Source organism: Schistocerca cancellata, chromosome 1 (assembly GCF_023864275.1).
Source record: "Schistocerca cancellata isolate TAMUIC-IGC-003103 chromosome 1, iqSchCanc2.1, whole genome shotgun sequence".
Taxonomy (NCBI): Eukaryota; Metazoa; Arthropoda; class Insecta; order Orthoptera; family Acrididae; genus Schistocerca; species Schistocerca cancellata.
The window spans coordinates 860701540-860715520 of record NC_064626.1 but is presented as its reverse complement, the minus strand read 5'-3'; the positions used below and the strand labels follow the sequence as shown (position 1 = coordinate 860715520).

The following is a 13981-nucleotide window of genomic DNA, read 5'->3' as shown; positions in this document are numbered from 1 at the left end:
ACAAAATTATGCTGCTCACCACATCAACACAAAAAGTAATGTGCACATTAGAAAATAAATACTTTATTAAGAGCATTCAAAGTGCCACATCAGGGAATTGACTGGTTCTAGTTGGCAATAAGAAAGTTTTTAAAAGTTTATTCTTGCAAAGAAGAAAACAGCAATCAGCCACAGGTAATAACGCTATTTATTTATAAAAATGACGTCTTTACCAGTTTTGAACTGACAAGTTCATCTTAAGGTGGCTGTTATTGTTTATATTACATTTATATGTGAGAGTCAAGGTAGTTCCTGTAAGAGGCAGACAGACCGTGTTTGAAATGTATCTCCTGCCAATTATGACTACAGCTTGCTGTGTGGTTAACAAGGCAGATTTGAGCAAGTTACGTGCATGCAAAATAAAGTTTCTGGAGTCAGCCTTGCAGAAGACTAGAAAAGAAGATGAAGATGTCGTAGGAGAGATGTAAGTGAATCTGTCGTTGACTGAGAGACTGAGTGCTGCACAGCTCAAGAGGTTTGGACATTTGGAGAGGATGAAGGGTAACTGCCTGTCAAAACAATACTTCAATAGAAATGTGCAGGGGAAAAGACCAATAGGACAACTCAGAAAAAGATGGTCAGATCAGATTAAGGAAGACCTGAAGACTGGAGAAGAAAACTGGGAATCAATATCAAGCAAGAAGTATATCAAGACAGAGGAAGTTGGAAGCAAATGGTTCATGAACACCCTAACTGACTTGCTGGAAGGATACAAAGGTGATGATGATGATGTTGTTTACATTAGTTGTTGGCTGTTTTTTCCCCAACAACTAATGTAAACAACAGAAAACAAAATATAAACATGAAAAGCTATCTGAAGATTAATCTGTCAGTTGGAAACCAGTAATGGCAGTATTTGTCTAAATAAATTGCATTTTTAAAACTTCAGAGGAAAGCTAAGGGTGATACAAAGATCATGTGCCATCTATTAAGGCATATTTGAAAGACTTTCTCCATTATTTGGCACCTAGATCAGGTCTAGGGGCATGCAACAGAGTATCAGAACACAAAAGCACTGAAAATGTGCATACAGAGAATACTGACTAAAAGGAGGAACAGAATGATATGTCATTTGTTACATTTAGACATTAGGGAACAATTTCTATGGTACTAGAGGAAGCTTTAGAGGGTAAGAACTGACAGTGAACACATCCAACAAATAACTGGGGACACTGTGTGCAAATGGTAGCTTGAGTTGAAGAGGTTGGTGTAGGAGAGAAATTGTGGTAGGCTACATCAAACTAGTCAGAAGATTGATGAACCAGACACTTCAAAAATGGATAAGAAGTGTTGCATCCCATGACTATAATATCAATGGTTCACAACTGGAATCAGTAAAATGTTTGCATGTAGAAATTTGTGGGTATATGAAATGAAATCATTACATAGGCAGTCATAGGTAAAGACATCAGTTCACTGATAAAATATTGGGAAAGTAGAGACACAAGCTATAAAGGAGATTTCTTACAAAATACTTGTGCAAACCATACTAAAATACTGATTAAGTGTATGGGAGATGGGTATTGAATACATACAATGAAGGGTAGTGTGATGGCCATATATTTGTTTGACTCATGGCGGACCTTCACACAAATGCTGAAAAACCCCAGCTGGCAGATGTTTGTTTTTATTTTATTTATTGTAGGTAAATGTCAGTTATCCCTCAAAAGCCTGCTTTCCATTTTTCAAGAGCCAGTATTTAATGAGGTGTTGAGGAACATACTTCAGCATCCTATTACTCCCATTGGGATACAAAGATATGAATAGACTGATCAGAGCACACACAGAATCATTATTCCCATGCTCCATATGATAATATAGTGGGAAATATTGTGTGCCATACACTTTACAGTAGTTTGCAGCATATAAATGTGGAATAAACTTCACTATTTGGCCTTTAAAATTCATTTATGACAATATGTGAAATCTACAAATTTCTGTGTGTAGCAATGTGTAGGAATATGAAATGGAATGAGCACATAGGCTCAGATGTAGGTAAAGTATATGACAAACTTTGATTCAGTGGTAGGATATTAGAAAAATTCAGTGTCCACAATGCAAATTGAACTACATACTCAAGCAATCCACTATAGAATAATGGTGAAATGTGTGAGACTAAAAGGGAGTATTAAATGTATACTAAGAAAGGCAGCAAGGATGATTCCAGATATCAGTCATATTGACTATAAACTATTGGACTGCTTTAGCTGTTCACAAATAGTAAGAACAATGTATTTTAGGCGATGAAAATCACTAAATGACAGCCCAATCCCATAAATTTATCTAACTGATTTTATTTTATCTTTATGAACTATGTTACATACAGATAAGCTATTTATAGTAGTCCTACAGGAGAATTGAAAACTCTATAATTTTACTTCAGTAAATATAATGTAACTAAATAGTATAACTACTAGATGAAGTTGTAAATGATGATCATTGCATAAAGTTACAATATTATATTGTTTTTCTTGTTTTAAATTATCTTTGAACACCTTGGAAAATACCTTCTTCCTTTTATTATCCTGTAGTCTCCATGGTAAATTTTGTAATAACTGTATTTCTGAATGTTGAGGTACCATATGAATCATAGTTAGTGGTTATTTCTGATGAGTGGACAATAGACTTTTTAATATATATATATATATATATATATATATATATATATATATATATATATATATGATGTGACTTACCAAATGAAAGTGCTGGCAGGTCGACAGACACAAACTGTTGCCTCATCAGGAAAGAGGGAAGGAGAGCGAAAGACGAAAGGGTGTAGGTTTTAAGGGAGAGGGTAAGGAGTCATTCCAGTCCCGGGAGCGGAAAGACTTACCTTAGGGGGAAAAAAGGACGGGTATACACTCGCACACACACACACACACACACACATATCCATCCACACATATACAGACACAAGCAGACATCTAGATCTGGTATGAAAAAAGGCGAAAAAGTGTTGGTTAAGTTGATCCTGTGGTGAACTTGGGTTGGTAGACAGCGATGTGCATAAAGGTTAGGTGGTTGTGTTGCCGCTAAATCACGTTAAAGGACGGAGAAATTCGGGACAATTTCGAAAAAACGTATTAAAAGGAGTGGTGTTGTGGTGAAAGATTACGAAAATGGGGCTAACAATTGTCCGACGAAGAAATAATGACGTTAAAACCAGTGGGGAGCGGCTAAATTGACCAGTGATGTGCGAAAAACGGAAGTGGAAATAAAGTGAAAGTTATTAGAACTAGCCGAAATGGTTGTTTAATACGTGAAAGCAGCTGTAATGGAAGTAGAAACGGTGGATTTTATAGCAGCGGTAGTGTTGAAAGCGGAAAATAAAATTTTTTTGGTTATGTTTGGAAGTGGGTTACGTATTATTGAGCATATATAGGCGGGATAAAATTGTATAGTAGATTACGGTAAAAGGGGAAGGTGAATACAAAGTGAGACTACTGGTAAAAACAGAAAGAGAAAATAAAGAGAAAATAAGACGATAGGAAAGATTTCGAAATGCGACAGCGACAATAACAAACGTAATTGTTGGGTTCAAATTAATGATATGGTTATAATAGAAGGAAACATTCCACGTAGGAAAAATATACCTAAAAACAAAGATGATGTGACTTACCAAATGAAAGTGCTGGCAGGTCGACAGACACACAAACGAACACAAACATACACACAAAATTCAAGCTTTCGCAACAAACTGTTGCCTCATCAGGAAAGAGGGAAGGAGAGGGAAAGACGAAAGGATGTGGGTTTTAAGAGAGAGGGTAAGGAGTCATTCCAGTCCCGGGAGTGGAAAGACTTACCTTAGGGGGAAAAAAGGACGGGTATACACTCGCACACACACACATATCCATCCACACATATACAGACACAAGCAGACATCAACCCTCTGGCTCCTACCCTTGTAACCGCCCCCGGTGTAAAACCTGTCCCATGCACTCTCCCACCACCACCTACTCCAGTCCTGTAACCCGGAGGGTGTACACAATCAAAGGCAGAGCCACGTGTGAAAGCACCCACATGATCTACCAACTGACCTGCCTACACTGTGATGCATTCTATGTGGGAATGACCAGCAACAAACTGTCCATTCGCATGAATGGACACAGGCAGACAGTGTTTGTTGGTAATGAGGATCACCCTGTGGCTAAACATGCCTTGGTGCTCGACCAGCACATCTTGGCGCAGTGTTACACCGTCCGGGTTATCTGGATACTTCCTACTAACGCCAACCTATCCGAACTCCGGAGATGGGAACTTGCTCTTCAATATATCCTCTCTTCCCGTTATCCACCAGGCCTCAATCTCCGCTAATTTCAAGTTGCCGCCACTCATACCTCACCTGTCATTCAACAACATCTTTGCCTCTGCACTTCTGCCTCGATTGACATCTCTGCCCAAACTCTTTGTCTTTAAATATGTCTGCTTGTGTCTGTATGTGTGTGGATGGATATGTGTGTGTGTGCGAGTGTATACCCGTCCTTTTTTCCCCCAAGGTAAGTCTTTCCGCTCCCGGGACTGGAATGACTCCTTACCCTCTCCCTTAAAACCCACATCCTTTCGTCTTTCCCTCTCCTTCCCTCTTTCCTGATGAGGCAACAGTTTGTTGCGAAAGCTTGAATTTTGTGTGTATGTTTGTGTTTGTTTGTGTGTCTGTCGACCTGCCAGCACTTTCATTTGGTAAGTCACATCATCTTTGTTTTTAGGTATATTTTTCCTTCGTGGAATGTTTCCTTCTATTATAACCATATATATATATATATATATATATATATATATATATATATATATATATATATATATATATATATATATATATATATATATATATATATATATATATATATGTAAAAACAAAGATTATGTGACTTTGTGACTTACCAAAAGAAAGTGCTGGCAGGTCGATAGACACACAAACAAACACAAACATACACACAAAATTCTAGCTTTCACAACCAACAGCTGCTTCGTCAGGAAAGAGGGAAGGAGAGGGAAAGACGAAAGGCTGTGGGTTTTAAGGGAGAGGGTAAGGAGTCATTCCAATCCCAGGAGCGGAAAGACTTACCTTAGGGGGAAAAAAGGACGGGTATACACTCGCGCACACACACACACGTATCCATCCACACATGTGTCTTTTCCTCTAGCAAAAGTATACACATTAACACTCAAAAAAACCAATTCAAATGAATCCATTGCACTCCAGCACCTGGAATTGCCTTCCAGACAGCACCTCCTTATGTTATCCTGCTGACATCCTACTGCCATTTGGAGTTTTTGTACTCGTCAACCCCTCATACCACCCTGATGCTGCCTAGCTGACCTTTTCAACTTGCCATTGCCCCCAAAACTGCCTTTCAACACCCCACTAAATCCAGGGCTGAAACAGTCCCATAACAACGTTGTTAATCTTTCCATGAAAATCCCCAGACCCACAGAAGGTTGTCCTACCAAAGGTCCCACCTTCAGCTCTACACACAAAATTAGCAACGTTAGACTCATAAAGAGCTATTTTCCTTCTCCTGATCCGTACAGTGGAAACATTTCTTTGATAACAATCCCTCCAACCAAAGTCAACTTATACCTCAACATTGAGCCCTGCCTCTCCCAGTTCCTGCCACCATCCAACCTTGATCCTCTTCCCCTCCCACCAACCACACCTGGCCATCTTCTGGGAATTCCAACTTTGTCTCATCCTCCTTTCCTAGCTCCCTTCCTGAGAACACCAACCTATCAGCAGAAGAAAGGACAGCCATACACAGCCTCAAAACAGATCTTGACCTAATCATTCTGCCTGCAGACAAAAGTTCCACCACTATTATGAATCAAAGTGACTGTCAGAAGCCCTCCACCAATTGTTTAACTGCTTCACCTATAAATTCTGCCAGAGTGATCCCAGCCCAGAAGTCCAACATAGCCTCCAATCTCTGTCTAAAGCCTTAGGTCTTTCCCAGAATCTCTCCCATGAATCCATTTTCTTTCTCCCCCTATTAAACCCCACACACCCATATTCTACACGCTCACCAAAATCCACAAATCAAACAATCCCAGCTGCCCCTTTGTAGCTGGTTATTGTGCTCCCATTCAAGAATTTCAGTCCCCATTGACCAACACCTCCAACCTATTGCTCAAAATCCAGCCACCCACACCAAAGATACCAACCACTTCTTACAATGTATCTCCGCCATCCTCACCCCTTTACCTCCTAGATCCTTGCTTGTCATTGTTGAGGCTACTTTCCTATACATCAACATCCCTCATCACCATGGCCTTGCCACTGTTGAACATTACCTCTCCCATCATCCTTCAAATGCCAAACTCACTATCCGATTCCTCATACATCTTACTAACTGTATTCTCACACACAAATACTTCTCCTTTGAGGGGGGGGGGGGGGTATACAGAAAAATCTGTGGCACAGCCATGGACACCCTCCTATGCCAAGCTGTTTGTGGGCCATCTAGAGGAAATCTTCTTAGCCTCCCAAAATCCCAAACCCCTGGTGTGGTTCAGGTTCATTGATAATATCTTCATGATTTGGACTCAGCATGAGGACACCCTATCCTCATTCCCTCACAACCTCAATACCTTCTCTCCCATCTGGTACAGTTGGTCCTCCTCAACCCGGCATGCAACCTTCCTAGACATTGACTCCTCTCTCATGGATCCATCCACAACTCTGTCCATATCAGACCCACCAACCAACAACAGTAACTGCATTTCGATAGTTGACATCCTTTCCATACCAAAAAATCCACCCCATACAGCCTATCCACACAGGGATGGCATATCTTCAGTGACTGGAGCTCCCTTGCCCAGTGTGCGTACAAAGGTCTCACAAAGGTCCTCACAGGGGGGGGGGAGGGGGGGGGCACTATCCCCCTGACCTAATCCAAACACAGAATTTCCATACCATATTACCACACACTCACAATCCTCCCACCATCCCCAAGCTCCAGATACAAAGGAGCACCCCTTCGACACCCAATACCACCCCAAACTGGAACTAATGAACAACATCCTTCATCAGGGCTTTGATTATCTATCATCATGCCCTGAAATAAGGGAAATCATACCCAAGATTATTTCCACCCCTCCTAAAGTGCTGTTTCATCACCCATCCAACATCCAAAACATCGTAGTTCATCCCTATGGCAATCCCAACCCCTTGCCATAGGGACCATACTCCTGTGGAAGACTCAGGTGCAAGATCTGTCCAGTCCACCCACCCAGTGCCTCCTATTCCGGTGATGTCACAGGCTTATCCTACCCCATCAGAGACCTGGCCACCTGTGAAAGCAGTCATGTCTTGTACCAAATCTGCTGCAATCACTGCTCGGCTTTTGTTTTATTGGTATGGATACCCACCAGTTGTCCACCAGGATGAATGGCCACTGCTAAAGCAAAGTTGGCCATAATGTGGCACAGTATGCAGCTGAACGTAACATGCTCGATTTCAATGGCTGCTTCGCAATCCTGGACGTCTGGATCCTCCCCTTCACCACCAGCTTTTATGAGTGCACAGATGATAGTTGTCCTTACAACACATTCCCATTCCTGAAATCATCCAACCTCAACCTACGGTAACCTACTGTCGCCACATCCTCCATCCACTTACAACACATTCCCATTCCTGAAATCATCCAACCTCAACCTACGGTAACCTACTGTCACCACATCCTCCATCCAACAATTTCTGCCCTTTCTGGCTTTCTGTCCTGCTACCTCTTCACAAATCACATCTCACCCTCACTGTGTGCTGCTTTCTGATGATACACCCACAGGTCTTTTCCCCCTTTCCGCTCCTCTCCTTCCTGTTACCTGTTTGTCCCTACTCTCCCTGCCACACAACCTGCTGACACCGTGCCTGATGGTTCTGTCCTGCCACCTCTAGTCCCGTTTGCTTCACCAGGCAAGAATGATAACTCTTTGCCTACCCGTGCCCTTCTATACCTCACTCTTTCCTGCCCCACTCCAGATTGTTGCTCCCATTCAATGTGTTTCAGCTGCATTCTGGCCTGTGCAGCCAGAGATAGTGGTCATGTGTATGTGAGATGTGCGTGCGTATGTGTATGTGTGTGCATTTTTCATTTCTAAAGAAGGCTTTGGCTGAAAGCTTATGTGTAAAGTTCTTTTCATTGTGCCTGTCTGCAACTCAACATATCATCTTTATGGTGAGTGGCAGACTGTTCTTTAAATAATACTGTTAATTTAAGTAAGTTGGGAATATAATTTAAAGGAGAAAGAAAATTTAATCTGTAGTTTCTCTAATTCATAGAACAAACCACTTTCTTTGGAGTTGTTTTTGTTTAATTACCTATGTGCCTGTTCTTTAGTCCCAAGAATGTTGATGTTATAGGCAAGCAGAAATTTTCTTACACCAACCATAGTAGCTCCCCATTTGGGACAGAATGCAGCTGGTCCATAGTCAGGTTTCCACTGTGGATCTTCCAACTGAAATGAAGAGAGGCAATGCAATAAGTTTTCAAATGTCTAACAGTCCATATGTGTTTGTTATATACTTATTAGCAATAATACCTTAAACATTAAAAATATCTGTCTCTGTCTTCATCATTCTCTGTGCTGTTATTTACTTTGTCACACAGGAGCCCCTGTTCGGTTGATACGAGGTGTGGCTAGAAAAAAACCGGACTAGTACTGGTGAAACAATAAAACGAATGCAATAAGGCTGAAAGTCGCGTGGCCTGTCACGTGACTTTCGCTCGCCTACTGCTCGAGTTTCATCTGCCTCCTGCACTCAGTCTGCCCGTGGTGTCTGTTTTAAGTAGTTGACGTTTTGTCTGTGCGTCAGAAAATGTTGAGTGTACAGAAAGAACAGCGTGTTAACATCAAATTTTGTTTCAAACTAGGAAAATCTGCAAGTGAAACGTTTGTAATGTTACAACAAGTGTACGGCGATGATTGTTTATCGCGAACACAAGTGTTTGAGTGGTTTAAACGATTTAAAGATGGCCGCGAAGACACCAGTGATGACACTCGCACTGGCAGACCATTGTCAGCAAAAACTGATGCAAACATTGAAAAAATCGGTAAACTTGTTCGACAAGATCGCCGTTTAACAATCAGAGCAGAGCAGCGATGTTTGCATCAGTTTTTGCTGACAATGGTCTGCCAGTGCGAGTGTCATCACTGGTGTCTTTGCGGCCATCTTTAAATCATTTAAACCACTCAAACACTTGTGTTCGTAATAAACAATCATCGCTGTACACTTGTTGTAACATTACAAACGTTTCACTTGCAGATTTTCCTAGTTTGAAACAAAATTTGATGTTAACACGCTGTTCTTTCTGTACACTCAACATTTTCCGACGCACAGACAAAACGTCAACTACTTAAAACAGACGCCACGGGCAGACTGAGTGCAGGAGGCAGATGAAACTCGAGCAGTAGGTGGAGTGAGAGTCGCGTGACAGGCCACGCGACTTTCAGCCTTATTGCATTCGTTTTATTGTTTCACCAGTACTAGTCCGTTTTTTTTCTAGCCACACCTCGTATCTTATAGTTCCACACTTCTTTCAATGGACAGATCTCCTTTCTGATGGTACTAGTTATGTGAGTTGAAAGAGAGTTTGGAGTGAAGGCTGGACTTTAAGTGTGGTAGAGGGAGAGAGAGGGGGGGGGGGGGGAGTGGGGGAGTTGACTGAATTTTGTGGCTCATAAAAAAGGCAAAACTCAGTTTTACATCTGGGTAGTGTGAACAGTCAGTGATCATTCATTTAGTGATCACATCCATGCCTATATCATATTATAATCCTAGAAATAGGTATAGAATTTACTGTGCAAACTGCATAGATCAAATATTTCTTAAAAGGAATTTAAGTTGTGGTTTTCATTTCATAATTTATTATTATTTGGCTACTTATTTTCTCACATAATATATAGACTATTACAAGAACAAAATTTCATGAAGTCACATTCAGGTTTAACATTTCATATTGGTAAATAATGTTCACAACATTTAGAAAATGATTATTAAAAATATTTTCAACTTCTGACTTTTTGTTCGTAAAGTTTTCATTCAATTTGATGGTAATACTGTCTTCCTGTGCTCTTGGTTGACCTGTTTCTCTTTTAATAATATTCCAAATTGTTTTAATTTTATTATCAGAGTTGCTGATTTCAGACATGATACACATACTTCTGGATTTTTTAATAACTTTTCTTAATGTAACACAGAAGTTTTTATAATGTTTTATAGTTTCTGGGTCACTACTCTTTCTTGCTGTCAGATACATTTCCCTTTTCCGGTTACAAGATATTTTTATACCCTTAGTAAGCCATGGTTTGTTACAAGGTTTCTTACGAGTATATTTATCTATTTTCTTGGGGAAGCAGTTTTCAAATGCATTTACAAAAATGTCATGAAATAAATTATATTTTAAATTGGCATCAGGTTCACGGTACACCTCATCCCAGTCTAACTGCTGTAGGCTTTCCCTGAAATTTGCAATTGTTAAATCGTTGACTGAACGTACTACTTTGGAGGACTGTTTAGTATTGCTGAATGGAGCTATGTCATATATTGTAACTAGCTGTGCACCATGATCAGAAAGACCATTCTCAACAGGCTGAGCATTTATCTGGTTAAACTTATCTTGGTCTATAGAGAAGTTATCTATCAGTGAGCTGCTATCCTTTACCATCCGAGTAGGAAAATCAATAACGGGTGTCAAATTGAAAGAACCGAGTAATACTTCAAGGTCATTTTTCCTATTACCCTCTTTCAGAGAATCTACATTGAAGTCCCCACAAATAATAATTTGCTTCCCCCTGTCTGACAGATAGCACAACAAGGAGTCCAAATTTTTCAGAAATAGATGAAAATATCCTGATGGGGACCTATATACAGTTACAATTATAAATGTCCCTTTATTTAATTTAAGCTCACAGGCACATGCTTCTATATGTTTCTCTACACAAATCTTTTTTGTTTCTATACTTTTTGCACAATGATAACTTTTGACATATATGGCAACTCCTCCTTTCTCCATATTTTCTCTCATTACATGTGCAGAGAGCTTATATCCACTTACATTTACCTTATCCATATCAGTAACAATGTGATGCTCAGACAGGCACAGTATATCTATTTCATCCTCAGCTTCTAAATCTTCTAAACAAACCAGAAGCTCATCTATTTTATTCTTTAAACTCCCAATATTTTGATGAAATATACTTACATTATTTTTAATTATACTTTTATGAGAACCTTTCCTTATTCTAACATTTGCAGTACTCTCCTGTCTGAGTTTCTCATTGTGGTTAGGCCTAGTTGCTATACCAGTGGTCACATGGTGTTCAGAGAGGCAGATTATGTCAACTGGGTTGGGTGACTTTAATTCATCAATGCAATTACCTAGGACTGAGATACAACTTGGTGGAGATAAAATTTCTGGTGATTGGTGAAAGCAGTGTCGATTATTTTATTCCAGTGATATGTAGTCTTTCCATTAGGCCTTTTTTAAAATTATTCTGAGAGGCAAGTCTATGAAAAAGATGCAGTATAGCACAGTTGAAAGGATAGATTTCTACTCATCACATACAAGAGACGTTGAGTCACGGACAGGCACGATGAAAAGAATGCTAGAAATATTCAGCTTTTGGACTACATACTGCATAAGAAGACTGGAGACAACAATGGCCATGTGTTTGTAAATTGTACTTATGTGAATGTTTTGTGTTTTCTACTTCTGATGAAGGACATAGTCTGAAAGCTGAACAGTTCTACCATTCATTTCACTGTGCCTGTTTGTGACTCAACATCTCCTCTATGTGGTGAGTAACAATATATTCTCTCCACATTGTTGTTATTCCATCCAGAGCTTTCCATTGTTTGATATACTACAGTTGAGGTAGATATCAGCTAAATAAAATACTGCAGCCTGGTAAAATCCATTAACCTGAAAAACCACTCATTCAGTATCTTCCATCAAAACCTAAGGAATCTTATAAATAAAAAGTTACTCTCTAAAATAAATACAAAGGAATAAAAGGGCAAATGTACTATCAGTAGATGTACCATAGTTATAACACCATTTGGGAACAACAAAAATTGAAGAGATGCTGCTAAATGGGCACAGCCTAGCATTACACTATCACAGAAAATTTAAAAGAAAGGTGGAATGGCTATAAAATGGATGTTATGTTAGAAAAGAGGGTCCTGCATTCATACTGTAGACACTACTCATCATATATTCAAGAAAAGGCATATTAACATGTGTCTGGAAACAACTACCTGTTGAAATATGAGGTAGTTTACTTGTATCAATAATGGTCTGTAATCAGGAGTTTTAAGTAGTCTCCTTGTTGGTGACCATTACCCATTTCCTATTGGCTGCATTTCTGTGCATAGTCCCTGAACTGTGATTCTGTTTGTCAGGCATAATACTTACATTTCACTCCTGCATCAGTCATTCCACATATACAGGGTGTTTCAAAAACGACCGGTATATTTGAAACGGCAATAAAAACTAAACGAGCAGCGATAGAAATACACCGTTTGTTGCAATATGCTTGGGACAACAGTACATTTTCAGGCAGACAAACTTTCGAAATTACAGTAGTTACAATTTTCAACAACAGATGGCGCTGCACGTGATGTGAAAGATATAGAAGACAACGCAGTCTGTCGGTGCGCCATTCTGTATGTCGTCTTTCTGCTGTAAGCGTGTGCTGTTCACAACGTGCAAGTGTGCTGTAGACAACATGGTTTATTCCTTAGAACAGAGGATTTTTCTGGTGTTGGAATTCCACTGCCTAGAACACAGTGTTGTTGCAACAAGACGAAGTTTTCAATGGAGGTTTAATGTAACCAAAGGACCGAAAAGCGATACAATAAAGGATCTGTTTGAAAAATTTCAACGGACTGGGAAAGTGATGGATGAACGTGCTGGAAAGGTAGGGCGACCGCGTACGGCAACCACAGAGGGCAACGCGCAGCTAGTGCAGCGGGTGATCCGACAGCGGCCTCTGGTTTCCGTTCGCCATGTTGCAGCTGCGGTCCAAATGACGCCAATGTCCACGTATCGTCTCATGCGCCAGAGTTTACACCTCTATCCATACAAAATTCAAACGCGGCAACCCCTGAGCGCCGATACCATTGCTGCACGAGAGACATTCGCTAACGATATAGTGCACAGGATTGATGACGGCGATATGCATGTGGGCAGCATTTGGTTTACTGATGAAGCTTATTTTTACCTGGACGGCTTCGTCAATAAACAGAACTGGCGCATATGGGGAACCGAAAAGCCCCATGTTGCAGTCCCATCGTCCCTGCATCCTCAAAAAGTACTGGTCTGGGCCGCCATTTCGTCCAAAGGAATCATTGGCCCATTTTTCAGATCCGAAACGATTACTGCATCACGCTATCTGGACATTCTTCGTGAATTTGTGGTGGTACAAACTGCCTTAGACGACACTGCGAACACCTAGTGATTTATGCAAGATGGTGCCTGGCCACATCGCACGGCCGACGTCTTTAATTTCCTGAATGAATATTTCAATGATTGTGTGATTGCTTTGGGCTATCCGAAACATACAGGAGGCGGCGTGGATTGGCCTCCCTATTCGCCAGACATGAACCCCTGTGACTTCTTTCTGTGGGGACACTTGAAAGACCAGGTGTACCGCCAGAATCCAGAAACAATTGAACAGCTGAAGCAGTACATCTCATCTGCATGTGAAGCCATTCCACCAGACACGTTGTCAAAGGTTTCGGGTAATTTCATTCAGAGACTACGCCATATTATTGCTACGCATGGTGGATATGTGGAAAATATCATACTATAGAGTTTCCCAGACCGCAGTGCCATCTGTTGTTGAAAATTGTAACTACTGTAATTTCGAAAGTTTGTCTGCCTGAAAATGTACTGTTGTCCCAAGCATATTGCAACAAACGGTGTATTTCTATCACTGCTCA

At 40.4% G+C, this 13981-nt stretch overlaps 1 protein-coding gene across 1 annotated transcript in view; it reads right to left on the bottom strand.

Annotated features, from left to right (window-relative positions):
• LOC126189230 (formimidoyltransferase-cyclodeaminase-like) overlaps nt 1–13981 on the bottom strand; it is a 124534-nt gene that overhangs the window by 45112 nt on the left and 65441 nt on the right. The window contains exon 4 of the mRNA XM_049930925.1: nt 8357–8493. Coding sequence (XP_049786882.1) covers nt 8357–8493 — 137 coding nt within the window. The remainder of the gene's footprint in view (nt 1–8356; nt 8494–13981) is intronic.